The 27,786-nt window shown below is 40.4% G+C and overlaps 1 protein-coding gene across 6 annotated transcripts in view; it reads right to left on the bottom strand.

The window, feature by feature from the left end:
- The window catches only part of ANKRD44 (ankyrin repeat domain 44), a 320,329-nt gene that overhangs the window by 93,157 nt on the left and 199,386 nt on the right, over window positions 1–27,786 (bottom strand). For 3 of the 6 annotated variants that reach the window (XM_035007476.1, XM_035007479.1, XM_035007478.1), the window contains exons 10-16: window positions 20,674–20,788; window positions 11,953–12,035; window positions 10,739–10,802; window positions 8,693–8,761; window positions 6,801–6,941; window positions 5,015–5,098; window positions 864–975 (exon numbers count right to left, since the gene is read on the bottom strand). In XM_035007476.1, the coding sequence (XP_034863367.1) occupies window positions 864–975; window positions 5,015–5,098; window positions 6,801–6,941; window positions 8,693–8,761; window positions 10,739–10,802; window positions 11,953–12,035; window positions 20,674–20,788 (668 nt within the window). The remainder of the gene's footprint in view (window positions 1–863; window positions 976–5,014; window positions 5,099–6,800; window positions 6,942–8,692; window positions 8,762–10,738; window positions 10,803–11,952; window positions 12,036–20,673; window positions 20,789–27,786) is intronic. The other 3 variants (XM_035007475.1, XM_035007477.1, XM_035007480.1) reach the window with 1 other exon arrangement.

The raw sequence follows: 27,786 nt of genomic DNA, 5'->3' as shown, positions 1-27,786 counted from the left end.
GAGGGTATGTGCTATGCTGAGCACTATGAATTGTGTAACACTGATGAATCACAGACCTGTACCCCTGAAACAAATAATACATTATAGGTTAAAAAAAAAAAAAGAAGATAGTAGGAAGGGAAAAATGAAGGGGGGGAAATTGGAGGGGGAGATGAACCATGAGAGACCATGGACTCTGAGAAACAAACTCAGGGTTCTAGAGGGGAGGGGGGTGGGGGGATGGGTTAGCCTGGTGATGGGTATTAAAGAGGGCATGTATTGAATGGAGCACTGGGTGTTACACGCAAACAATGAATCATGGAACACTGCATCAAAAACTAATGATGTAATGTATGGTGACTAACATAACATAATAAAAAAAAAAGAGAGAGAGAGAGAGAGAAAAAAATTCTGCTGATGTGCCCTTGCCAATTTCTTTGCCTAAACTACAAATGTGGGACCATGACAAACTTATCCCTAACGGTTATGTAAGTCCTCTTACAACACTGTTATTGAATATTAGGGTGATCAGTGTGACTTCGAAAAATATACTGAGCTTATTTGATACATCCAAATTCTCTTTAAAATACAAACTGTCCGTACAGCAGTCAAACATTCCTAGTCCAAGTTAATATGGAAACGAAGCAACTGCCAGTCAGCTGTGAGATTAGGATGGACAGAAATGGAACAAGGTCTACATACTGTGAAGTAAAACAACTTAATTACTTACCACAGAATATCTTCAAGGCAATTTCTAGTGAGGACTTAATTAGGCAATGAGAGCATTTGTGAGAGATTACGACCAGCATCTGCAGGGTTCGTGTGTGTGTGTGTGTGTGTGTGTGTGTGTGTTAGAGAAAATAAAACAAGACAGAACGACTCACCAATTCCAGACACTGTCTGTGCCCATAGGCAGCAGCATAATGTATGCTATTGTAGCCTTGCTTGTCCCGGATAGATGGATTTGCATCATTTTGAAGCAGGAACTCTAGACATCTGTAAGTATAAAGATGAGGTGCTATTTTAGAAAACATCTCTAGACCAAAAGCAATAACGAATGCATTTTCCTATTATGAATGTTCCACAAAGCACTTCGTGAATTTAAGTGTTTCTTTAAAAATCCTATGGCAATGACGGTTTATGCACTGAAGTTTTACACGTGTGTGTGTTTCCATCTTTATTTCAGCTTAAAATAGCCATTCTAGAATTCAGGAAAGGTTTCAGGGACAAGAGGGTGGTTAGGTTTATTGAGAGGGGGGAAAAGAGATTATCCATGACTCTCCCCTCCTCACTGAGTTGTTTTAATGTCATGATCAATATTGCATATTTATCCACACACGGGTTCATGTATGGACTCTGTTCTGTTACAATAATCCATTTGTCTCCTCCTGCATTGATAACAGAATGTTTTGGGTTTTCTTTTTATAGCTGATGTACAATGTTTTATTAGTTTCAGGTGTACAACACAGTGATTTCACCATTCTATACATGATGCGATGCTCACCACTGTAAAGGTAGTCACCTTCTGGCACCACACAATGTTATTACAATATTATTGACAGTATTCCCTGTGCTGTACTTTTCATCTCCATGACTTATGTATCTTACAGCTGGAAGTGTGGACGCCTAATGCTCTTCACCAATTTCGCCCATCCCTCCACCACCACCACCACCCCCACCTCCAGCAACCACCAGTTTGTTCTCTGTACTTAGGAGTCTCGGTCTGGTTTTGTTCGCTCCTTTGTTTTGTTTTTTAGATTCCACATATAAGTGAAATCTTATGATATTTATCTTTCTCTGTCTGACCTATTTCAATTAGCATAATAAAGAATAATTAAGGTTTTTTTCCTTTTTACCTTATTTTTTGGGGGGTTCCTTTTTTTAATTTTAAGTTCAATTAATTAGCAATATAGTGTATTATTAGTTTCAGAGGTAGAGTTCAGTGATTCATCTTGTTATGTTAGTCACCATACAGTACTTCAATATTTTTTGACGTGGTGTTCCATGATTCATTATTTGTGTATAACACCCAGTGCACAGAACCTGTCTGTCATCAAGATTACTGAATAGGGGCACCTGAATAGGTGGCTCAGCAGGTTAAGCAGAGTTAAACTTCTGCCTTTGGCTCAGGTCATGATCCCAGGGTCCTGGGATCGAACCCCGCGTTAGGTTCCCCGCTTGGCGGGAAGCCTGCTTCTCCCTCTCCTCCCTGCTTGTGCTCTGTGTCGCTATCTCTGTCTCTCTCTCTCAAATAAAGAAATAAAACCTTAAAAAAAAATTACTGAATAATGAGTTTTAGAGCTCCACATTCAAAAAATGAAGTCTCAAATTTAACAAAGAAGTGGTCAGTCCATTGTAACAAGGGAGGGGTGTACTTTTAGCTTTGCTATTGGAGACTTTACCGTCAATCAAAAGGTTGGAAAATGAAAGCTAGAAAGAATAAGAAAATAACAACAAGAAAAGAACTTAAGAATAATAAAAAGATTAAAGGAATGGGCAAATATTTAAAACATAACGTATTAATTCTGTAACCACATTTGAACATAGAGGCTTAAATTGCATCATTGTGTACAGACTAGAATAAAATAATAAATAATAAGCTTAGAAAGCCTCTTCTGACAGAGTTGTAATTTTTCTGGAAAAGCCACAATCTTTACAGTAGGTTGGAGGAAGGAGTTCCACGTTTGCTGAAATGCCTCCAACTCCAGGACACGGGTGTCCAGGGATGTATGGAGTTCTCCTCCAGGCCTCTTACAAGTGGTACAACCCTGCTGGCCAGAGAGGGAATAACTAGGCGGGAGCACCACTCCATAATCTTAGTTTTCTATCTGTGGCAGTGGGACAAACATGTCCTTTATAAGGTCAAGCAGATTCAATTTCATACTCAAATCAAAATTCTCAAATACTCAAATCATATTTAAAATATACAATAGATGTGTGTACATTAAATAAGATCTTCCAAGGGGAAGTTTCTATAGTTTAGTCAAACACTTTATTTTTGGTTTTGTTTTTATTTATTTTTTATTTAAGTTTTTATTTTAATTCCAGTTAGTTAACATGCAGTGTAATATTAGTTTCAGTGTGCAATATAGTGATTCAACACTTCCATACACCATCCTGTGACTCAAACACTTTAAAATGACACTCACCTATCTTTTGGCATAAGGCAAAGGAGTAAATAAATCACACATAAACATAGTTAAAACACGTTTTAATTTCTAGAAAAACTGATGAAAGACATTAATTTTTTAAACCAAATATCTACATGTCGCATGATTTATCCATAAAATGCTCCATAATAAATCAAACTAATATTGGAGTTCTGATATCATGCAGTCTTTGGTAACTTGCACCTTAAAAGGAAGTCTTTTTTTTTTTTTTTTGGTAATTAAATGCCCATGGACAGGATCCCAGGTCTGACTCATTTTAAGCAGAATTTGGCTCCTGAAATAAAATCATTCAATAGGAATAGCATTCTAGTGGACACACAGTCCCCAGCTTCTGAAAGAATTACACTCTAAAAATCAGTTGGTGAATTTAATACGTAATTTGGAAAACACTTGGACTTGCTTCCAAAGAGTTATTTACCCCAGGATAGAGCTGAGCTATACTACCAACAGCACTCTTAGAAAAAACAACAGTACTATAGAATTTGAATATTCTCCAGATTGTTTCTAAGGGGAAAGAAATTCCAGTTTTAACTGGGGATGCTTGTCTTTTCTCCTAAGAGGCCATGGCTAGCAATTTTGGAACCTAAGCTGCAAAATCAAGACATGCACTTTAAATCAGGAATGCATTTGGATGATAGGTGCAGCCTCTGCATGAAAGCGCTTTCAGGCACTTTCGCCTGCTTGTCCTTTTTCCCTCTGTATCAGCTGTTAAGAGGACTACTCTGGCACAGGACAAGCTGACATTTCGCTGGAGAAGGGGGCATTTGCTGAGGTGCCTTAAGATTCTACAGCCTTTGAATATCATTAAGTTTGGAATATCAGGGCAAAACCGTGGTCATTCTGCTTTACTATGTGTCCTGTCCCCAGCCCAGTGACAGCCAAAGTTACGTCCCACAGCCTGTACCAGAGCCACACTCTCTAACCCCCCTTCCCTCCATGGTCTAGACATGGGAGGAGAGCCCAGTGGGCAGTGGGACGACCCCAGAGGGGACACAAGCCTTCAGGTCACAGAGAAATTGGTTCCTCTGACAGCGGGAGAAGAGAATAAACACGCTAAGAACTGTGTGTGTGCAGATTCCTAGAGCACTCCACCCCCTAGGTCTCACAGAGCAGGACACAGAGTGTGGGCAGCACTCATTCATTTGTTCATTTATTTAAGTTACTGAACTCCCCGCAACATACTGGGCACTGCTCTGGGCAGAGCACGACCTTCGCACGGTGCCTTGTCGCACAGGGAGGACTGTCAGAGGACAAAGCATAGAGCTTCCTGCGCGTCAGCACCCCTGGGTGATGGCAGTGACTCCTGGCTCTTGTCACAGTCCGGGCTGAGTCTCTATCAAAAGCCAGAGAGAGGCCGGTGGGATGAGGCGGGGAAGGGGGCAGCTGTCAGCAGGAGCAGGGGGCTGTTTGTGAGCTGGTGTGTGTGTGGGAGAGCACCACCATTGTATTTCACACTGGATTCTCAGAACATTTATTTCTAGAACCTGCTAAATAGTTACCCCCCAAGTCATTAAAGGAGAGCCTAAGGCCCTGGGAGGAGGCTTAATATGTCCCCTGAGGCATATGATAATATATGGCAGAGTCAAAAATGATATTTAAGACACCTACTCCTAGAAACTGCTGACCCATCACAGTGATGGTCTCAGTAAAGTTTCCAATTTTAGGAAGAGTTCCTTGTGTGAAAATAGCGTAACTGAAGGATATATTAAAAGAATCATTTCTTCTTCACTAAAGGCAAGCCCATATCACTTCCTCAAGAACCCAAATAAAGCCCCCCAATAGTAAGGCTGGCCTGTGTAGCAACCCAGAAGAGCAGACAAGCATCAGTAACCACCTCTTGTGCTTTCAGCTAAGCAGAAACTTACAATGCGGCTTCCTTTTCCTTCAGCTCTCTGGCTCTTTCAAGTTCTTCTGAATTTTCATGGGCATTTCCTAAGATAGTCTTACTTCTCAGCATAAGGGAAAGAAAAAAAAATTACAATTATTTGCTTTCATGGCAAAGTTGCTAATGATTTTGATACAGCTTATATCTCAACGACTTTTCCTGCAACCCAAAAGACATAAGCACTACTGATTTTTTTCACTGAGGACGTATGTGGTTCTCTGAAAGGCCATCCAGTAAATCTGTTCTCCTCCACAGAACCCAACTGAGAACATGACTTTCCTAGAACTTCTGCCCAGGTATCAGAGAGTAAGACACCAAGTTGCCCACCCTTCCATAAATATCCTAAACTCCCCAAGTAAATAGGAGGTGATGGAGCTTAAACTTCCCTGACTCCTACCACACTCCTTGCTGCCTCCTTATCAGTTAAGCATCTCATTTATCCAGGAATGGGGTTCTAGTCACCCCTCAACTGCCAGAGCAATTCTTCATCACCTAGGATTCCTTTTTATAGTTCTTAACACATGAAGTGTACTTGTCCCCCCATTCTATTCTAAGTGAACAGCATAGAGCCTGCTACGGAGTAGATGCTCAATAAACATTTGTTGAATTAGTAACTAATAAATGTCGTTTCCTCTGAGTGAGGGCAACTGGAAGGAGGTCTCCCCTAAAAAGATGTGCCTATGAGATCCTGAGTGCAGCTACATCAGACTCGCCAATATCATATAATATGAACAGTGTTTTCCAAACTGGAAATATGGATCATAATCCACTATGGAATTGTGAAATCAATTTAGTGGGTTGCAGTATTTTGTTGCCTTTTTTTTTTTTAACAAAATAGTAGAAGAAAATATCAGAATGCATCATACATACTAAAAGTAAATATGGTCTTACAAAATTTTTGCTGCCTTTTTACATATATATTTAAAACATACCTATTTGAGTGTGTATGCTGGGTCATGATGTAAAATGTATTTCTTACTGTGGGTCACTGTAAAATATGTGAAAGCCACTGCTATATAAGAAAAGAATTTAGCCCTGACCCAGAATCAATTCCATAGCACAGCACAGCAAGTAAGTCAATAGTTCTCCAAACAGGGTCACCAAAAAGCATTCCTATGAAGGAGGCCTTGGTCCTCGAGTCTTTGAGAACAATCTCATAAGCTGTAGGTAGGCACCTCTCCCTCCTTTCCCACCTGAACTGGTTCATTTATTTCTGCTTTCTATTCCTAGGCACCTAGAATCCAAACATGTCCAGGGCATCCAACCTCCTCCCCTTCAGCTCCTGAAAGAGCATTCATGCCCAGTTTGGAACAACAGTACCAATTCTGCACATACTGACACTGCATTTGAAGGCTACTGGGATTATACATAGATGGATACTTCTGCCATGCAACGAATTTATTAGCAAATGTAAGTCTGAGGGCAAATGAAGCATTTAAGTGGTGATGATGAAAACTGTAGGATATGACAAAATAAATTACAAGCGATTTTGGATGAACTGAAAACCTGAGCTTGACAGCCCCACTTAGCATTCAACCCAACGACCGGAGAAGAGAAACAATGGAGCAGTGACATGTAATAATCAAACATAAAGAGAGCAGAATGGGAAAACCGGGGTTAGGGATGAGGCAATTCTAACTCCTCTGGGTCTGGATGAGAGATATTCTTCATTCACAGCTTCAAGGAGGCAGCGTGAAGAAAACTTAGCAAACCCTCCCCCTCCCCAGTCATACCCCCAAAGGAAATTTGAGCAAGGCTGTTTTTACTTTCTATCCATGTCGGATGCAGCAGCATAGTGCAAAGCTGTGCGTCCCCAGTCATCTGTTTCATTAACGTTGGCCCCTGTGGTCACTAATGTCTCAATACAGTGGAAATGACAATTTGCAGCTGCATAGTGCAAAGGCGTCCTGAAAAACAGACAGGAATTTATTACTTCATTCATCTGAAAAAGACACACACCCACCCCACCCCCCCGCCGCCGCCATCATCTGCATTAGCACTGACAGCAGTATTCCTAGGAGTGCGGAAGCTCTTTAGCTCTCAGAGTGTGGAAGCCAAGGGACATGCCTTCCTTTGACTTTATAACTTGGAGCTGAGGCCACCTACCTGGGATCTATCTTTTCTTTCCATTCCTAGTGCCTACCCTGGTGTAGGTCTACACTAGCTCTTCTGGACTATTGCAATACCATCCCTATTGGCCTCCTTAGCTCTAATCAAACTTCTATCTAATTTCTAGTTGGTATGAGTGAAGAACTGGATTTTCTAAGGTCCAATACCCACATAGGACATTCTGTTCTAAAACCACTGGTCCTCTCTACTGAGAAAAGCCTTGATTCCTTAGTCTGGAATCAAAGACCTTTCTAAGCTGAGCCCAAACTACCTTCATGAAGTTTCTCTATCCCCCCTATATGAACCCATCACTGCATCCAAATGGGATCACCTGAGGTCTCTTCAGTCATGTCCACATCTCCCCTGCCTATCCCCATGTTGTTTTCTTCCCTGGAATGTCCTCTCCTGAACCACTTCTACCCATCAAAATCCCAAAGCTTCTTAAGTCCCAGAAGTTTCTTTCCCTTTTGTCTGAGATTGTGCAGCTCCTGTCTGGGTCTCTCATGAGCTCTCATCCCACATTGCCTTGACTTTAGCTCTTGGTATTGTCTCATCTTCTCCATTGAACTACAAGTCTCTTGGCGGTAGGGATACAGACTAGAGGGAAGAACAATATCCAAGGAATCAGAAGCCCTGGGTTCTAGTCCAGGCAGATCTGTAAGCTGCACCAAATCACATCCCCTCTCTGGGTCTGGGCTTCCTTGTCCTTACTTCAGTAATGACCCATGAGCAGCTGCCCCCTAACATCTAGTCTAGATCTAAAATTCCTGGAATTTTACATGTACACGTAAATTTTTTACAGGTATAACTCATTTAGTTTCTCCAAGCTCAATTTCTTCATCTATTAAAAAGGATAGGAAGCATTCCCATTTATCTCATAGAGTTATTATGAAAAACCAAGTGGGTAACATAGGAAATACATGCACCTTGCCAAGAGTAAGTCACTGCAGAAACTAGCCAATAGTTAGGGAATAATAATCAAATGGAATACTAGAAATAAAATAACTTTATCTCATGAACTATTTATTAATTTTCAAGGCCACTCTTTTATATTTTACAGTCAATGAATGGGCTTTTTTACTGGTCCACTAGAACAGTGTGATGTGTGCTCCAGTTGTGGAGTAGGGAGGGTCCCAGGGGAGCAGAGAGGAGGGGCACCCATGCAGCGGGGGCGGGAGGGGTTATTTGATATAAATCTGGAAGGGTGAGTAGGCGTTAGCCTAGGTAGGTTGGTAAGAGAAGAAATCTGTCGCAACTCCAAGAGCCAGGGTGCACGTGGAGGGGAGGGGTAGAGAGATGCTATGGGAACAAAACCGGAAGAAGGCAAGACACAACTGGCCCTTCTAACAGAAGCCATGAGAGGAGATGCTTGTCTTGGGGCTTGTGCCTGCTTTGTTGGTGTTTCGCTACAAAAAGGGATTTCCTTCTGAGGATGGAATCTCCCCAGCTAGCTTCCCTGTTTACCATTTCACTATAACGTGATTTCCAGATGGACTGCTCCCCACCCCTGTTACTGAGGCACTTGAAGCAGAATTCCCTGTTTACATACCTCCCACACTTGTCCTTTTTATGGAAATCCGCTCCGCTGCTCTGCAAGAGTTTTATACATTCCACATTACTAGAAAGACAGGGAAAAAAAACATCATTAAGATGGTAGAGGTCAATTGCTGGGCTATCTTCAGAAAGAGCTGTTTTTGGCAAAGTGCAGGCCAAGATGAAATGATAGCTCCAGCTTTAAATTCTGCTAACGCAAAACCAACCTGAACATCTTAGAGGAATACGGTATTGCAAGGATCTGAGGTTCCTGAAATTCCTTTTCCCAAGCTAATAAATCAATCCATCAAAGAGCTTGATGGAACATTTTCAATTCCATGACCAAGGTATTTAATGATTATTACATGGTTAAACCTTTTAGTGATGGTTTCATCGTGTATCCCAAGATTCTCCTTTAAAACCATCAAGAGTTTGGGAAACAACCCCTTACACCTATGATGATTTCATGTCACCTCTAAACAATGAGCCAGAATGGAGAAGCATTACCTTTTATCACAGGAGAATGAATTCACCGTGATAACCATTTTCAACCCAGACTCTCCATAATGGGAAATAAAACAGCTGCATTTCCCTGTCTTTGTAATACAGGTAAATAAATGTACAAAAAATAAAAGGCCGAAAATGATGTAATGGAGCATAGTGATCTTCCAAAGCTTCTTTGTCATTCGCAGAAGCAATAAATCATGTTTAGTAGAGAAAAAGGACCCACTGAAGTGAATTTTCCTATTGAAAGGCATGTCGCTAAATATTAATTGTAATAGGAGTTTCAGATGTGAATCCAGAATGGTGTGTTGCCAAGGTCTGATACTTTTTTTAAATGTCGGCATAAAAAGAGAAAATCACCTTGTTCTAAACTTGGAGTGCTGAGTAGTCGTCTAGGATTTATTGTTTTATTATCATTTAAATATGAAAAATGATCTCATTAATGAGGAACCCGAGCAGGGCTCCCCCTACCCCCATTCACTCTTTGTAGCCACTTTTCTCAGAGAACCCGCTGTTTCAGTCATAAAATATAAGAACTTTCTGAGACCATTATGTGTTGGTGTCGCATGCCAGTTGATATAAAAGCACCTGTCTCTTACTGAATAAAACCAAAGGATCAAAGGCAGAGGCAGATCCAGTTGTGTGACTTATGAAGCTCATTTGATTTGGAGAGAGGGGTTGGGGAGAAGGAGATCCATTTAAGAAATAACACACAATTATGAATATAAAACTAAATACAAGATTTCGGAAGGGACCCATGCAAATAAGGGCCCTAAAGCTTCACAGTCAACCCACCTCTGATAAAAAGGTAATGCCTTTGAAAATGTACAGATGACAAATGGAGAAGCACTGCTGTTCCCTGAGGACTAGCAAACTGATTAAGAACTAACACCTTACCCAAACAAGGTCATCCGAGAGAGGCCATGTTTGGTCAATGTCGGGTCATATATCAACAACATATTGATCAGAGCCTTACTCTCACCACTGATATGAAAAAGACTATCTGATGAAAAATGCTCTTTACAACTTGAAACAAAAAGGCAAGGATTAAATCGCTTCTTGCCTATGCCTTGGGTTTTCTTGACCTTCAGTCCCCTTTAACCATTTACGTACTTAAAAATCGGTTTTGAAATAAGGACAAAAATAGCTGTAAATAAACATGAACTAACTCAATCTTGGATTCCCTTGATCATCCTCCACCTACCAGCGACAAAAAAGGAAAAACTTAGGAACAAATCTCAAATTATTTTCTTTTGGTAGAGTGCATATCAAGTAGATACATATTCTATAGGCTGAAGACCTACAATTAAAAAAAAAGGGAAAGAGAGAAGAGAAAACAAAGAATACTATTTTCTATATGAGATGGGCTAAAAATTTTTCTTAGGAAGAACAAACATACAATTAATATGGAAGTGCAAAAGTGTTATTTGGTATTGGTAGAAATGATTCTTACCCATCTTACTAAGGAAATTGCTTTTGATTCACAGACAACTTAAGCCAAGTAAGAGAAATTAGGAGTTAAGTCATGAAACAAGAACTGAAATTGCTAACTACTCACCCTCCTGCAGCAGCAGCATGAAGGCACGTTCTTCCAAATTTATCTGGGGTGTCTATTTCAAAGCCTGCAGACAGCACGTGCTCATTACTAAACAAGGATACTATGCTATACTTTTGTCCTAGTTAAACCACAAGAAACATTGCAGAGACAGAAAAATCAGTTAGTAGAAAAACCAGAACGCAAGCAATTGTAGTCAGAAAGAGGTTGTCATGGAAACGAATGGTAACTGCTCAAGCTTGGCAATTTTATAGAAGAACCATGAAGTCTAGAAGAATTTATTTTCACATTCAGCCCTGGGTGAACAACAGCCCCATATTTCAATCCCAGGATAGAAATTTATGAAACCAATTTGAGATAAGTAGGGCAATAGACAGGCAGACAGAACACATGGAGAAAACATGGACAGCAAAGGAGTAATCTTAACATGCTGGAGTAGATATTTTCTTATGTGTATTATTAGCTTTCAGCTGGTTTAAGATTCGGGAAACATGCTTTCATGCAGGGATTATTTTTAAACATGCCAAAAGCGGTGAAGGCAGAATCAACCACAGGTAAAGCACTTAAAAGGAAAAAAAAAAATGCCTCTGGGATGTCTGTTGAATTAATTCATAAACAATCTTTGCCTTGCAGACCTCTATCACCTTTGAAAGCCAGGAACTTCTTAATACATGGAGGTTGGCAGAAGCAGTGATAAGAAAGATTAGCAAAGCTCCAAACCAGGAAGAATTTCTTGGTTCCAAACAGACCCACATTTAAAAAATAAAAATTAAACCTAGTTGGAGGGGATCACACTATAGGGATTTATCAGAGCCCACAGAGGAGGAAGGTAATGTGACATTTCTACTGTCAAAATGTGGGGGCTTTGGCCTTTTTTCCTTTGTTGAAAATATTAACTGTTAAATCCACCCTTTTAAGCCTCAAAGGTATTTTCCCTGATTCCGACAAACTTCCAGTAAGCTATGGCCATCCCCCTGCCTGTCTCTCACTCTGGCTCATCCAAGCTTTAACTTGAAAAACAGACAAGACTCTCATCTTGGGGCAGGAATACTGACACTCAAACAGCAACAACACCAAGGACTGCTGGGAGCTGTCCCCAGATCAGGTAATGAATGACAGGAAGCACGGGCAGCCACTTACTCTGACCAGACACCTAGAGCCATGTGGCTCACTTACAGGACACATTAAGCCTCATCTGTGGTAATGGGGTTACTTACCCGATGATAAGAGTTTTCTGCAGCAGTCAGAGTGAGCATTTAGGGCAGCTAAATGTAGGGGGAACATGCTATGGATTCCACACCTGAGGAGGAAAAAAACAGTGGCTCACAGTAACAGATCTCAAGATACATGCAGAAGGACAACAATGTTTCTGGAAGTTTTCTGATGAAAATTAAATCCACAACACCTAGCTTCAGGATCTTTGCCTGAAACAATTTTGTAATTCCTCCACTCAGGAAATAATTATGCAATCATTTTCCACCTTAACATAATAAAATCCTAAACCTAGACCAGAATTAAAAACCCCTAACAATAGGAATGTATCTTTTTAAGGTAATGTTTCCTATAAAGGGTGACTCTACATTTAAGATTAATTTACCTTTTTTTCTTTCAACTGAGTAGTTTTATGTCAGCAACCTGTTTTATTCAGTGACCTGTTCGTTCCTTGAATTGATAAAGAAATACTATTGACCTATTATGTGCCAAGTACTTTGCTAAGAGTTAATAATGGCTGTATTATCGGAAAAAAAAAGTTGCATGCGAATAAAAACCAATGTTTACCTTTTGCGGGTACAACTTCATCTTCCTAACAGACTTCTATACTGCCTATTAACCCACCTCAGGACACCAGTCACGAAAATGTGCTGGAGCAACACACATTATCTTGCATACGTTTCATAAATCTAGCATACTTTCCCTAACAGTATTACAGAAAGAGTCTAGAAAAGGACTTTTTAGACTGATACCCCATCATAACACAGTCCCCAGGATGATCCCTTAAGGGACAGGCAGTGTCCCTTCTGACAGCCGTGCTTTTTCCTTTAAAATAAAATCTTCCTCTTGCCCATCGCCTCTCCTCACACAAGGACCCGAAGCCGTGTGCTGAACTGTTGTTCCTAACAAACAGCATCATCGAGAGGTTCCAGTGTTCTTATAAGAATTTATAATGTTAGTGCTCATTTCTCAGAACATCTCATCATAGTCAAATAACGTTATTTCAATTTCTGCAAATCCTCTGCATAACACAAGTAAGTACGTGTATTTACACCTGCAGCATTAATGACCCAAGTTTCTTCCCTGGCACAAAGTTGCCCGTTTTCAGACTCTATAACTCATTAAGAAACACATATGGTTTGAGTTGGTTAGGTTTCAGATACATGACTTTTATTTGCTATCTCAAAAGTTATTATGATGTGTGTGAATGTGTGAAAGTATATACATATTCACAGCTATTTCATGGTATTCAGCGTTCTGCCAAATCTGAGTTGGCCAACAATTAACCACCTCTCTCTTTCCATGAAAACTTCTGTGTATTGGTGTTTTTGTTCAGTCTCCCCTCTGTTCATTTTCCTTTCCCTATATGGAGATTTCCAACCCACTGTATATAATAGCTGGCATCCATCAAGAGGTGCAATTTGCTTGTCTTCCGGGCAGTGTCATGCAGAGGAGAACTGCTTGTAATTGCCTCTCTCATCATTTACAAAAAAAATTCTGAAAAGCAATTGCACCAGTGACAACCTTGATGTTCACGGAAAGGAAGCGGGCATTGGGGGATGGGAGAGAAGATTTTCTATCTGTGCTGCTATATTTATATTGTCCTCTTGATGCTGTGATTTTTTAAAATGTATAACATGTTTTAAGAGCACCTTACTAAATGGAATTTTAAGCCAATGAGACTGTACCTAGCCACTTTATTTGTTTAGGGCAAGTAAGGCAAAAATGTGATTATATTAGTATCTCTGGACATTTGCAAGAGAAAAACAGTATTTTCCAGGATGGTTTTAAGTTCCTGAAAGAATGTGCCTGGAATTGGGTTGGATTTCCCAAGATTTCTTTGAGTCTTCCCCATTCTTTAAATATAACTTTAATAAAAATATATATGTGTACAAATACATAACACGTAAAATATATTAAAATGTTATGTATTACATACATATTATATGTATATACATATACATGCATATATGTATATATACACAATATAATAATATATTTTATAAAGATACAAAAATACATATCTTTATATACAATAATACAAGCAAATGAATTAGAGAAAATAGCATCAAATTCTATAAGAAATCAATTAGGAAAAACATAAAAAGTGTAAGTGATAGTATATCAGCAACAGCATTGTAACATATTCCATAAACTTCATTATTAATATTTCTAATCAACTTTGCCACTTAACATCATTATATTCAAGTAATTCATCATACTCTACATTAGCTAATTCTCTCTTCTGTTTCTGTTACTTATAAACTTGAGAAGAGGGGTAAAACTATTCTAAAAGGTCTAGCAAAATTCTGTTTAATATATATATTTTATTCAATAGTTAATAAAAAATCACTACCTCAATGTAGGTTTGAAAACATACTAATTTAGACTCAAGTACCACTGCATTTGAACTTGAATATGATACTATGGTTCAAACAGGAAAACGAAATATCAGGCTGAGATTGGAAAGAAAATAAAAGTCAAATTCAGAATCTCTGGATCACTTCAGAAATGATTCATGTATTTCAAAATAAAATTACTCCTCTATTATTATAAAGTAAGACTGCTTATAAAGGAAGAGTCATAAAACCTTTAGCAGGAAAATTAGGGTTTGGCTGTCTTAGGCAAATAAGAAGCATCACTCTTATTTTATCTTATTTTATACATCACAGAAGATCAAGAAATAAAGACGTCAGATAACACTAAACTTAACAATGCATAAATTACAGGAAAGAGGAGACCAATTCCAGCTAAAATGCTACATTTGACCAGTCATAAAATTAATGGGACACATTTGTATTAGCTATTTCTTATTTAGCTGTTAGCTGGCATCTCCTACCCAGTTATTTCAGAATAAATGAGGTCAGAATAAATTGTAGACAGCTATCAGAGGTAAGGAAAGGGCTTGTGCACTATGAGAACATCAGTTCTTTTAAGCTTTCCCCTTGGCATCAGAGAGGGCTGTTCCTTCCCACCTCCAATGCTTTCTAGAGCCTTCTCTGAGGCTGTATGCTAAAAAAACACTGAGTTAAGGTGATGGGGTCAGAAATCTTGGGTTTGAGTCCTAATTTTGACACTTGCTAGCTATTTGATCTTTGGCAAGTATGTAATGGTTCCCTCATCCAGAAAATAAAGATCAAAACAGTGTCATCTTACAGAGCAATTGTAAGAACTAATTAATAATGCACCCAGGTGCTAACAGAAGGTCTGGACCATGATAAGCCTTTACCATACAAGTTAGTATTAGTACTGCCCTTGAAATTATTATTAGCTTAGTTGCATAATCAGCGGTCTGTAAGTTTTGAAGTTGTAATCAGGCTGTGATTCCTTAAAATCAGCTTTGTGATTCTTAAAAAGCCAAGAATAAATTGTGATCTGCTAGCATTCCTATCTTTCTACATTTCAAAATTCTTTATAGTACTTATCTCACAAGTCTCCTAGGGAAGGTGGATTGGTTTAGTTTTGTCCACTGAGCAGGTGAGATGAAAACATTTGATGATTTTTGATCATCAAATGATTTGATGATTCTTACTTGACTGATCAACCCAAATCAAAAGATCAGTTTCCTATTAATTTTATCTAGGTCATTCTGAGTATCACACACCCCTAAGGTAGAGGCATTTGGGTATAACTGACAACAATGAGGCTGGTCCTTGCTGTTTGCAACCTACTGACACTTTCAGTGGTTTCTTTTGAATCAAGACCAAACACTCTAATGTGGCTTACAAGCCACTTCTGGATCTAGCTGTTGCTTAATCAACCAGTATTCTAGACTCAGTGGACTTCTGCCCCTTCCTCCTGGAGAAGCCAAGGCTCTATCCTGCCCCAGGCTTTGTTTGGTACAAGAAACTCATTTTTCTGCCCAGCTTCTCATAGCCTTTCTCAAACTAGTTAGTGCATCTCTGGGGGCCACTGGAAATACCTTCGGGCTTTCAAGAGTTCTCTGTGGGAATTTCTAAACTGTCTTTTCCTTTTGATGATAACCTAAAGCAAGTGGTATAAAAGCATATTTTGGCTCATCTCAACAACCACCTTCTCATGACAGACTTCTGCCGTATGTCAGCGCCCGTGTCTGTACTTGGGATCACACTGGTGTCATGCGGAACTACTGGTAAATTGGCAGGGGCCAATAAGAACACAAAAAAGGTGGATGTAACAGACAAATGATACCTGAAGCTGGGAAGGGCCAGTGACAATGCAGTATGCTTAGCCTTCTAGATGCACCGAATTCGGCAGTAGTTGGCGTTTGTGCTCTGTGATGAGACCACTGGCCCTCTACTGTGTCGAAGCCACGGCAAAACTTCTAGTCCTGCAGCATGTACTGACCTCTAACGAGACAGCAGCTCGGCCACCAGGACAATAACCCCACGAAAATGGTGATTTAGTTTTGGCAAATGGTGCACAATCGCACCATCCACTACATAGAGAGACAGCAAGCCTCTCGCTGAGGAGCCTCGCCTCCAGATCCAGATGGCTGAGGATGGAGTCTCATTTCCACCCCCTCAGAAGCTCTGTGACCTCAGGCAAGTAAGTGAACCTCTCTGTGCCTCACTTACTTCACTTATAAGATGGCGATCATCGTGTCACTCACCCACGGGGTCGCTGTGACAATTAAATATAATTCCTGAGAGTTAGTGCCTAGCACAGGTAAGCACTCATAAACGTCTGCTGCTACTGTTAACCTGGGAACACTGACTGCTGTTTGCATGTATGCCGTAATTTTTTTTTTTTTTTGACTTACTGATATAGGAGAGGCAAACCCTAAGGAGTCTCTATCAAGTTTCACATTTATACATATTCAAGTAACACTCTAATAAAAATAACTTAAGTCTATACCTGGGATCTGCAAGTCTCTCAGTACCATGACCTAACTAATTGCTATTAACCCTGCAGTCTCCATTAAGCACTGCTCTTCCCAGAAGCCCCCTCGCCCCAGCCCTGCTATGTCCAACATACGTTCTGTATCCAGTGGTACCCAGTGATTCTTGCATCACACTTTGCATGCATGATTATAACTGCTTGTTTAATTCTTGCCCCCAGTGAATTATAAATTCCTTGAGGGCAGGGACTCCTACAACCCCAGAAGCTGACACAGCCCCCAGAAACTAACGCTGCCCCCAGAAGCTGACGCAGCGGGTGAGACGTCACAGACCTTCAGCAAACATTCAGTGAATGAACAGATGGCAGAACTAGTTACCTGCATAACTATAATACCCCTAATTTTGCTGCAGTTGAGGCAGAATCAGTAAGGTAGAAGGCAAATTAAAATCCCAGAGACAAGTGTCTCAAACCTAAAAAAAGCTAAAGAAGAAAAACCAGAGGGCTTTGGCACCACATGAAGTTGCATGAGCACTGAGAAGCTGCAGAAAGTGCTCTGACTTAAAGCCCAGAGAAGGAAGAAGAATATCAAAAACATTTCATCGGGCCCGAGAATGAGATTCAAACAAATTCATAAAAAGTAATGACCATAACACTTGTCATACAGAGATCTTTTAAAATATATTTGGTCATATTGTTAATGAATGAGGATGGGTTATTTTCATAAATGCTATTTGTTTACTTATTAATAGAGGGAAAAGTCCTACTTTTCTCCTCTTTAATAAGCTACTCCACATGGATCTACAAGAAACCCAGAGAACAGTGATTTTCTGAGGGCTCTTAGCAAAGTTAATCTTCTCCAACTTTCCTTCCCCCATCTTGACATTTCCCCTCAGGTGATTTCCCTCCCCATGTACTACACACACACACACACACACACACACACACACACACGTGCGTGCGTGAGTGCGGCCTAATGAACCACTGTTTACTGCAGGGAGCATTCTTATCCCCAGATACGCTGTGACATAACCAGATGTGGCTCCTTGAGGCTGGGACAATGTTTGCCTCGCGGCATCCCCAGGACACAGCACAGGCAGTGGAAAGAAAGGCTACTTGAACAACAATGCCTTCTCTAAGGCACTTTTGCCACATGTGTGCTCGCATAAACTGAAGGCAAAATAATTACAAAGAAATGAACCTTGTGCTTACTGAGCAAATGTGTTTAGGGAAATTTTAAGTAAGTAGTGGGCCCCATTTCTCACTCAAGTGGATCCAAATCTGAAAGAAAATCAGAAATTCGTGGTTGTTTGGGGCGCCTGGGTGGCTCAGTCTGTTGGGCGGCTGCCTTCGGCTCAGGTCATGATCCCAGAGTCCTGGGATCGAGTCCCACATCGGGCTCCCTGCTCAGCGGAGAGCCTGCTTCTCCCTCTCCCTCTGCCTGCTGCTCTATCTCTCTGTCAAATAAGTAAATAAAATCTTAAAAAAAAAAAAAAAAAGAAAGAAATTCGTGGATGTTTGGTTAAAACTCCCCAAGTGGCCCTGAGATGAAAGAAAACTACCACTGAAAATATTAACATATCACCGGTGAAGTGGATGTGCCTAGATATTTGACTCTGGCTTTGAGTAGCCATGTTCTGGTGGGGAACACAGAATCCAAAAAGAGCTCCCTGAATCTTAGGACAGTGCTCTTTCCACAAGACTGAGATGCTTCTTTTAACTTGCAATAGCCCAGTCAAAAAGGTTCTTTGACTGTAAGTGGATTCCTTTCTTCTGAAAGGAGACAGCCCACTGCTCTTACTGTTTGTCAGTGTGACCCTCTCTTTCCACCCCCAGCCTGGTCCTGAGTCCAAGTCCTCATCTTCTCCTTCCTGGACATTTGCAAGAGGCCACCACATGTCCCTGGTCTGGACCATCCCCCTCACGTGTGGGCTATTGTCAGAGTGATCTTTCTCACCCACAAATGGGATCATGAGACACAACATTCCCTACATCCACTTATAATTCTTTAACAGCTTCCAAATGCCTCAGAACAGAATTCAACTCCTTAGCGGGACATGCAAGGTCCTTCATGATGTGGCTCTTCCTGCCTTCCCACCTCATTTCTTTCCATTTCTCCACACACATCAGATGATCCAGGCTTGGCAATCTGCTTTCAACACATTCACATGTTTGTGCCTTTGTAAATACTGTTCTCTTTTCCTGGAATGTCTTCCTTGCTTTCCCTCTATCTTTTTTACCTCACACAGTTTTGTTTACTGGACAAACTCCTACCGGTCCTTCTTTTTGCTGAAATCTCACCTCTTTTGTGAAACCCACAGAGTCAGTGTCTCCCTGAATGTTCCCACAGTGTGGTACAAACCTCACAATACTTGAATCGTCTGCTCTGGATCTTGTTCCCGCCACTAGACTGGGGCCCTAGGAGGTTGCTGGAACCCACCAGTGCCTTCCATGGACCATTTAAATTTTGGCTTATTCTCAAGCAAGATTTTCAATTCTGTTGCACAACCTTGGCAAATAAAATAGAATTCCTAATGCTACAGTGCTCTTATATTGTTCTCCTGAAAACTTAGTTTTTATTACCCACAGTCTCTGTGATCAAAGCTACACTCTTTATTCAGTTATTTACGGCTCTCTTGAATTTGGTTCTACTACATATTATTAAGTAATAAAATAATAGTTGTTGATAGCGTCCTCTGTGGTAGGCATTCTTCAAAGAGCTTTTAACATGGATTATCTTGTTTAATAATGTTAGGCAATAATTTATAGAACTCATACATCTATCTTTACCTATACAGAGAGCTTTACTAGTAATTAAATCCTTTAATCCTCATAACACGCCTATGGGCAAGTACTGTTATTACTCCCATTTTTGAAATGAGGAAACCGAAGCACAGAGAGCTTTAGCAACAGGCTCAAGGTCACACAGTTCACAGGCAAGGTAGCTTGGATTGGAGCCCATGTAGCGCCCATGAAAGCCTGAGCTCCCAACCACCCATGATACTACCCAGGGCAGAGCATCCTGGAATTGTACTCTTTCAACTCTTGTTCCTGCTTTCCTCCCTGCTCAGGACGTCTGCCACCCCTGCTCTACTCAAGTAATTGTCATCCTTCAAAGCCTGCCCAAAACTCACCTTCTGCTTGAAGGCTTTTCTGGAAACTCTGGCCACCTTTGAGCTCTCTCCTACCTGTCTACACTCAATGGCATATACTGTCTACCCTGAATGCTTTGCCACTTAAGTCCTGCCTCATTTAGGATTTTATTTATATTTATATAGATATTTATATATTTATTTTATATTTTAGTATATACTCTCTTCCATGGTTCTTTGTCTTAAGAGGGCCTTGGGCCTCTAACAAAATTATTAGCTCCTTAAAGGTACCGACCAGGTGACTTATTTCTGAAATTTCCCATAGCACCCAGCACTATGACCGACTTGTTCAAATGCTTATATTCTTGTGGAATTGAAGTGTAAAATGAAGTCAATCCCCCTTCCCTATGTAGCAGATTTACTCAGCGGTACCCCCTAATTCTATCATCAAAACTGAGCAAGCACCCTGAATAAATTCTGAATTTGCCCAATTATGTCTTATTCTTCCTGCTTAACCAATACTAAACACTGGAAAGAACAGAGTATTAGAAAGTAGAGTTAGGAATAGAGTTCAAGTCTCCTTAAGTAAAACCACTGGAATAGTCCTCTCTCTAATATAGCTGAAAATAAAATTGGTTCTTCCTTGCATCTGTCACTAAAAGTCACTTAATTTAGTGCAAATTTAATTTGTATTTAGCATAACGGTACAGATCCACCTCAACCTAGATTAATGGAAACTGTCTACTACATGGCAGATCCCCTTGGCAGTATTCCCACATGTGGCAATTATTCTACCGTATTTTTGCAGTAACCTACTTGGCTGTGTCAGCTCCGCTGGTTATTAAGGTGTTAATCAAAAGCTCATGACCGTATCTTGCAGCCACATGGAGAGGAGTGTTGCCATCCTTATCCACACAGTCAATTTCACCGCCTGAAAGAGATGTTTTAATACAGGATAACATAAGGATTCCGGCGGATTCAGATACTACATTCTATGCCAGTGTCTCATGTTGTCCGAATGTTGACTTCTTCCCCCTCTCTGTACATCTCTGATCCAAGTACAAGAATGCCTTTCCAGGGGACAGGGCACCATCTGAAGTAGTAGTGGTAAGTCTGCATAGAGCGAAGTCTGTTAGAAATGCTTTTGAGAAGTCTTTCCATATTGTCTTATTAAGGATCTAAAATCTCACAACTAAATTCCTGCTCTGAAGGGACAAAGTTATCAAACCCCATAAAATGCAATTCTGAAGATATACCCAATTTTAATTTTACCTGCTTGATTAAAGACCTACATAAACTTTATACTAAAGCATCAGAACCAAAGAGAATAGAAAGTTCAAGAAAATACTTTATGTAGTTTGATTATTTGGTTTAAAACATGAGTAAAATGAGTAAATATATAACTATGAACTGGAAATATCTATATTTATAAAAACTACCATATTAATCAACAGTCCTTTTAATTATATAGTATTTTCATCTTATTTTGTCTTATTTTACTTCTTTTTCCCAACTTTTTATTTTACTACATTTCTTTCTTTCTCTCCCCTTTTCATAAATATATATATATAAATACAGTTGGTCTATTTAACCACTTTTAAAAAGATTTTTTTTTATTTATTTGTCAGAGAGAGAGTGAGAGGGCACAAGCAGGGGGAGCTGCAGGCAGAGGGAGAAGCAGGCTTCCTGCTGAGCAAGGAGCCCAATGCAAGACTCGATCCCAGGACCCTGGGATCATGACCTAGGCTAAAGGCAGACGTTTAACCGAATGAACCACGCAGGCGCCCTGGTCTATTTAAACATTTAAAAATAAGTTAGACATCATGACATTTTACCCCTAAGAACAAAGACATTCTCCCACATAACTACAATTCTATTAGTATACTCAAGAAATTTAGGGGTGCCTGGGTGGCTCAGTCGTTAAGCGTCTGCCTTCAGCTCAGGTGATGATCCCAGGGTCCTGGGATCGAGCCCCCATCAGGCTCCCTGCTCGGCGGGAAGCCTGCTTCTCCCTCTCCCACTCCCCCTGCTTGTGTTCCCTCTCTTGCTGTGTCTCTCTCTCTGTCAAATAAATAAATAAAATCTTTAAAAAAAAGAAATTTAATGTTGATATCATAATTCTATGTAATATACAACATATTCCAATTTCTCCAATTATCCCCAAAATATGCACCATGGCTGTTAGTTTTTTTTTTTTTTTTAAGATTTTATTTATTTATTTGAGAGAGAGAATGAGAGAGAGAGTACATGAGAGGGAGGAGGGTCAGAGGGAGAAGCAGACCCCCTGCTGAGCGGGGAGCCCAATGTGGGACTCGATCCCGGGACTCCAAGATCATGACCTGAGCTGAAGGCAGTCGCTTAACCAACTGAGCCACCCAGGCGCCCTGGCTGTTAGTTTTTTAAATCCAGGACCCAACAAAAGATTCTGCTACCATTTGGTTTGTCATGTCCCTTCAGTTTTTTAATGTAAAATAATCCTCGTGCCTTTTCTCTATCTGTCTATCTATCTATCTATCTATCTATCTATCTATCTATCTATCTATCCATCCATCCATCCATCCATCCATGTCTCATGTCATTGATATCTTTGGAGGTCAAGCCAGGAGTGGGGTGGAATGTCCTGCATTCTAGAGTTGTCTGATTACTTTCTCTGTTCGATTCAGAACATTCTGGCAAGACTACCGCAGAGCTGATGTGCACTTCCCACTGCCTCTCCACAACATACACATAAGGTCAGGTTAGTCCACCGGATGATGCCAATTTTGATAACTTGCAACGCGTACAGTTTCAGTTTCGGAAGATGAAAAAGTTCTAGAATCGACCAGTGGTGTTGTTTACACAAAATGAGAGTGTACTTAGTGCCAGTGAACTGTACACTTAAATACAGTTAACACAGTAACTTTTTATGTTATATATATTTTACCACAATAAGAAAAGGGGCTTGATTATTTAGTTAAGGTGATGCCCACCAGCACTTGCCATTGCAAATGTCTTTTCCCTTTTGTAATTAACAAACAACTTGTGGGTGGTACTTTGAGGCTGTGCAAATATCCTATTTCCCAACAAATTTTCCAGCAAGGATTTTAGCATAAATAGGGAGTACTTTGTTCAAAAGTTACCTGAATTCTTTATTCTGTATGCTTGTATTATTAACTGGATACATAGTTGAGATTCATTTGATTCTGTTTGTTTTCAAATTTTTTACCAGCTTTTGGCTTTATTTTATTAATATGTAAAAAATTCACGTCCCAGAAGTCAAAATTATATATATATTTTTAAGGCTCACTCTCATTTCCATCCCTTCTACTTCGTTCTCAACTACATTCTACAATAATCATTTTCATTAGTTTTGGTATATGCTTTCTGTGTTTCTCTTTGTAAAAATAAACACACAGTGGGATGCCTGGGTGGCTCAGTTGGTTCAGCGTCTGCCTTCAGCTCAGGTCGTGATGCCAGGATCTTGGGATCGAGTTCCCCATCAGGCTCCCTGCTCAATGGGAAGCCTGCTTCTCCCTCTCCATCTGCCTGCCACTCTCCCTGCTTGTGCGTGCTCGTTCTCTCTCTCTCTGACCAATAAATAAATAATCTTTTAAAAATAAACACACAAACTACCCTGCTTTCTTTTTCTTTTTTTATTTAACAATATATCCTGGAATTCACTCCTAAAAATCACTTCTTGGAGGTCTTCTTCATTTTTGTACAACTTTACTGCTTTCCATTGCATGGAGATACTAGTTAAGTACACCAGTCTGGTATGGATAAGCATTTAGGTAGTAAATATCATTTTGCTATCATCAGGAATGCTGCAGTGAATAACCTCATGCATATACTGTTTCCTATTTGTTGGGTGTATCTTCAGGGTAAATTCCTAGAAAGGGGATTTCTAGGTCAAAGAAATGAGTATGTGGTTTTGTTCAATTTTGCCACATTACCACCTGTAGGTCCTGTGCCATTTTGCTGCTCACATGAGCAATGTATGAGAGTGTGTTTTCCTCACAGCCTAGTCAAGCCTTTGAATACCTGCCATGTGATAGGTGAGAGTAATATTTCAGTATAGTTTTCATTTGCATTTCTCATATTAAGGAAATTGAGCATCTTTTAATATACTGAAGGACTACTTGTTTATCTTTTTCCATGCACTATTTGTTCATGACCACTTTTCTGTGTGTGTGTGTGTGTGTGGTCTTTTATTCCTTGATTTTCAAGGGCTCTTAAAATATTTAAGAGATTCACCATTTATCAGTAATACATATTACAAATATTTCCCCCCTACATCTTCATTTTTCTTTGTTCTTGTAGTCTGAAAAAAACCTATTTTTGGAATTCATACCTTTTCTATTATTATATTTAGATTTTGCATTGAGATTAGAAAGGCTTCCCCCACATCCTGACAATAAAGAAACTGACAAACGTAAACTATTTGCAATACTGTTTCCATGGATACTGCAGAATAATCCAGGGTCCATGTATCTGTCTACGAACTGCCCACAGTGGTTGGCCTAAATGGTCCACCCCCAGGACTGATCCTGGGAGATGTGGGAGGCAGATCCCCAGACTCCAAGGAAACCTCTGCCCTGGACAAACACTGTAACACTCCATGTCCTTCCCAGTCAAGAGGCACCAAACCTTCTTTTTTTTTTTTTTAAGATTTTATTTATTTATTAGAGAGCGAGCGAGAGAGAAACAGCATGAGAGAGGAGAGGGTCAGAGGGAGAAACAGGCTCCCTGCCGAGCCGGGAGCCCGATGTGGGACTCGATCCCAGGACTCTGGGATCATGACCTGAGCCGAAGGCAGTCGCTTAACCAACTGAGCCACCCAGGCGCCCCAAGGCACCAAACCTTCTTAAGAAGTGTTAGAACCTCTATGTTTATCAGCCCCAAATATGCAAAAATTGGGTCGGGGAAAGAAAAGAGTGAAAAATGTTGGAAAGGGTAAGGGGCTGAGCTAATAAAGTTTCTTCTTGTTGTTACTACTATTTCATAAGTCAGTTTAACATTTTATTTATTTATTTGTTTTTAGAGAGAGAGGGAGAGCATGCAAATGGGGAGAGGGACAGAGAGAGAGGGAGAGAGAGAATCTTAAGCAGGCTCCATGCCCAGTGCAGAGCCTAGTACTAGGCTCCCCCGAAACAGGGACTTGAACCCACGACCCTGAGATCACGACCTGAGCCGAAATCAAGAGTCAGATGCTGAACCGACTGAGTCACCCAGGCGCCCCTCATAAGTCAGTTTAAAACTGTAAAAATACATTTAATTATCTTCAACATATGCTTTTGTTGTCACTTAAAATATATTTCAGAAAAACATCATAACTAGTGGAAAAATAAAAGAGAGACTGTATTTGTTATTCAGAAATATGTTTTATATTAAAGTAGGACCTCTAGGGCACCTGGGTGGCTCAGTCGGTTAAGCGGCTGCCTTCGGCTCAGGTCATGATCCCAGAGTCCTGGGATCGAGCCCCGTGTCAGGCTTCCTGCTCAGCGGACAGCCTGCTTCTCCCTCTCCCTCTGCCTGCCGCTCTGCCTACTTGTGCTCTCTCTCTATATCTCTGTCAAATAAATAAATAAAATCTTTTTTTAAAAAAAGTAGAACCTCTAGATGAATGAATTTCCATTTATAGTTATTCCCCAAACCTTTCCATTTTCACTTGAAAATCTTTAAGATTTGCCTGGCATGCAAATTAAATATCTTTACTACTCATTTGAAGCTTGCAAGTCAAATGATACTAATTGATTATTGACAATTAATGAGGGAAATTAACATTTATGAGTTTAGAAGTATGCAAAGCATGTCAGAAGGGATAATTTATGCAGCATTATCTAAGCATTCATCTGAAGTTAGTTTTTCCTGCACAAACAAAAATGGTCATCTTATTAAATTGCCTCGGAAGATTCGTGAGCCAAAAGGTCAAAAATCTCACAATGAATCATCCTAACCTATCACTGGACTCTTCCTTTTCAAACTCTATTTTTAAAGCTTCTGTGAAGAAAACATCATTTTTGAACTCTTGTAACCTGCTGGACAGCATCTGAGGCAGTGGCCTAGTGCAAATGGCTGGATCAAATGCCTTCTGCCATCACGTTGTTTCTTCATTCAGTTCTTTCCCTCTCTGGCTGCGACAACCCAGCTTCAGACAACAAACAACGTGACTGAACAGCAGAGGCAGTCTTTGCTCACTACCTACAAAAATAAAAGAGGTGTGTGTGTGTGTGTGTGTGTGTGTGTGTTTGGTTTTTTTGTTTCTTTCTTTTTTTGTTCTTTTTTGGCAATTGTCTTACCAATGCTGAATGATTCTGGAAAAAGTTATTATAAAGAATAACCCTGAATAGAGAACAGCCAGGGAAGCAGAGAAATATCATACAAAGTCCAAACACCAGGGTGATTTCACAAAACAAATAAACACAAAGAATGTTCCTCAGTAGCATGCTCTGTTGGTTTAGGGAGCCAACTGATGTCCCCACGTGGGACCAGCGTTCAGAGTCCTGTTGTGCAGTGACCCACTCTGGAGGACAGACACCAGGTCTAGGGATGTGAGCCTCTGGATTTTTCCCAGAAGGAAGCCAACAAACAGGAGGAAAGAAAGGAGCTTCCTATTCTTCTCCCTAAGGGCATTTTTTGAAATGTCAAATGGAAGAACTCACAGTTCTCACACGTAATGAATGCAAAGAATTGTCAGCTGAGAGAAGAGAATGCCAAATCATCCTTCTACAGGGGTGACTCTAGTCTAGATATAAGTGACTCTTAAAGTAAATAAAATTCAAGTTAAAAAACATTTTTTAGGGGCGCCTGGGTGGCTCAGTCGGTTAAGCGTCTGCCTTCGGCTCAGGTCATGATCCCAGGGTCCTGGGATCGAGCCCTGCATCGAGCTTCCTGCTCGGCGGAAAGCCTGCTTCTCCCTCTCCCTGCCACTCCCCCTGCTTGTGCGCTCTCTCTCTCTCTCTCTCTGACCAATAAATAAATCTTTTGAAAAAAAATTTTTTTTAACATGCCATTGTTCATCCAGAGAATGCATTTGTAAGGGTAGTGGTTGAAATTTCAGTCTCTGATGTTAGACTAGCTGTGTTTCAATCCCTGTTCCTCAACATACCTGCCATGTATCCTGATGGAAGTGACAACCTCCCTGCCTCAGTTTCCCCATCTTTGAAATGGAGGTGACAATAGCACCTCTTTCTCATGGGTTTATGTGGAGTGTTTACCCAAATGCCTGGCACAGGGTGAACACTCAATCAGTGTTAGCTTTATCATTATATATAATGGGCTATATATTATAGCCACTATAGCTCATCATTTTGGGCCCCTGGACCCCACCTGAGCCACAAGCAAGATGCCAGGTCAGCCAAGAATGCTCTGAAACAAGCTCCTTGATCACTGAGGACAAGAGATGGGTTCTCTTTCAGATCTCATCCCAACTTGTAAGTCTACAGCGATGTCCAGAGAGGGCATGGGAGTCTTTCCGGTCCACAGGCATGGCTTTTTGGAGAGGTCAAAGCAGCCAGCAGCATCTCCAGACTGTTGTCAGCACACTAGCATTACATGGGGAGATGGGTCATGGCCTTGATTCAAAGGAGATGGCCAGGATGGTCTGGCCACAGGGACGGACCTGTGGGAAGGCAGTGCTTACAAGGAGAAAACTTGCTCTTTCTCTGATCAGAGATAAGGCCCACTGATTACATTCACACTATATTTTTAAAAATGGATACCAAATATCTCCCTAGTTTTATTTATTTTTCAGCCAGTGGACACTTTCTGGAAAAAAAAAAAAAAGCAGTTGAGAAATACATAGGATGAGAAAAGTGTGAGAAGGAGAGACTCTAGGGTCACTCCCCATCTCCCTTTGTTTACTTCAAGCAAAACAAAATAATTAAAGTGTCCCCTTCAATAAAGTGAATGTCAAAGACATTCCACATATTTCAAATTAGAATTAATGGT

Source organism: Mirounga leonina, unplaced genomic scaffold (genome assembly GCF_011800145.1).
Source record: "Mirounga leonina isolate KUSES-001 unplaced genomic scaffold, KU_Mleo_1.0 Mir_151, whole genome shotgun sequence".
In the NCBI taxonomy this organism is placed as follows: Eukaryota; Metazoa; Chordata; class Mammalia; order Carnivora; family Phocidae; genus Mirounga; species Mirounga leonina.
This window is presented reverse-complemented; position numbering and strand designations above follow the sequence as displayed.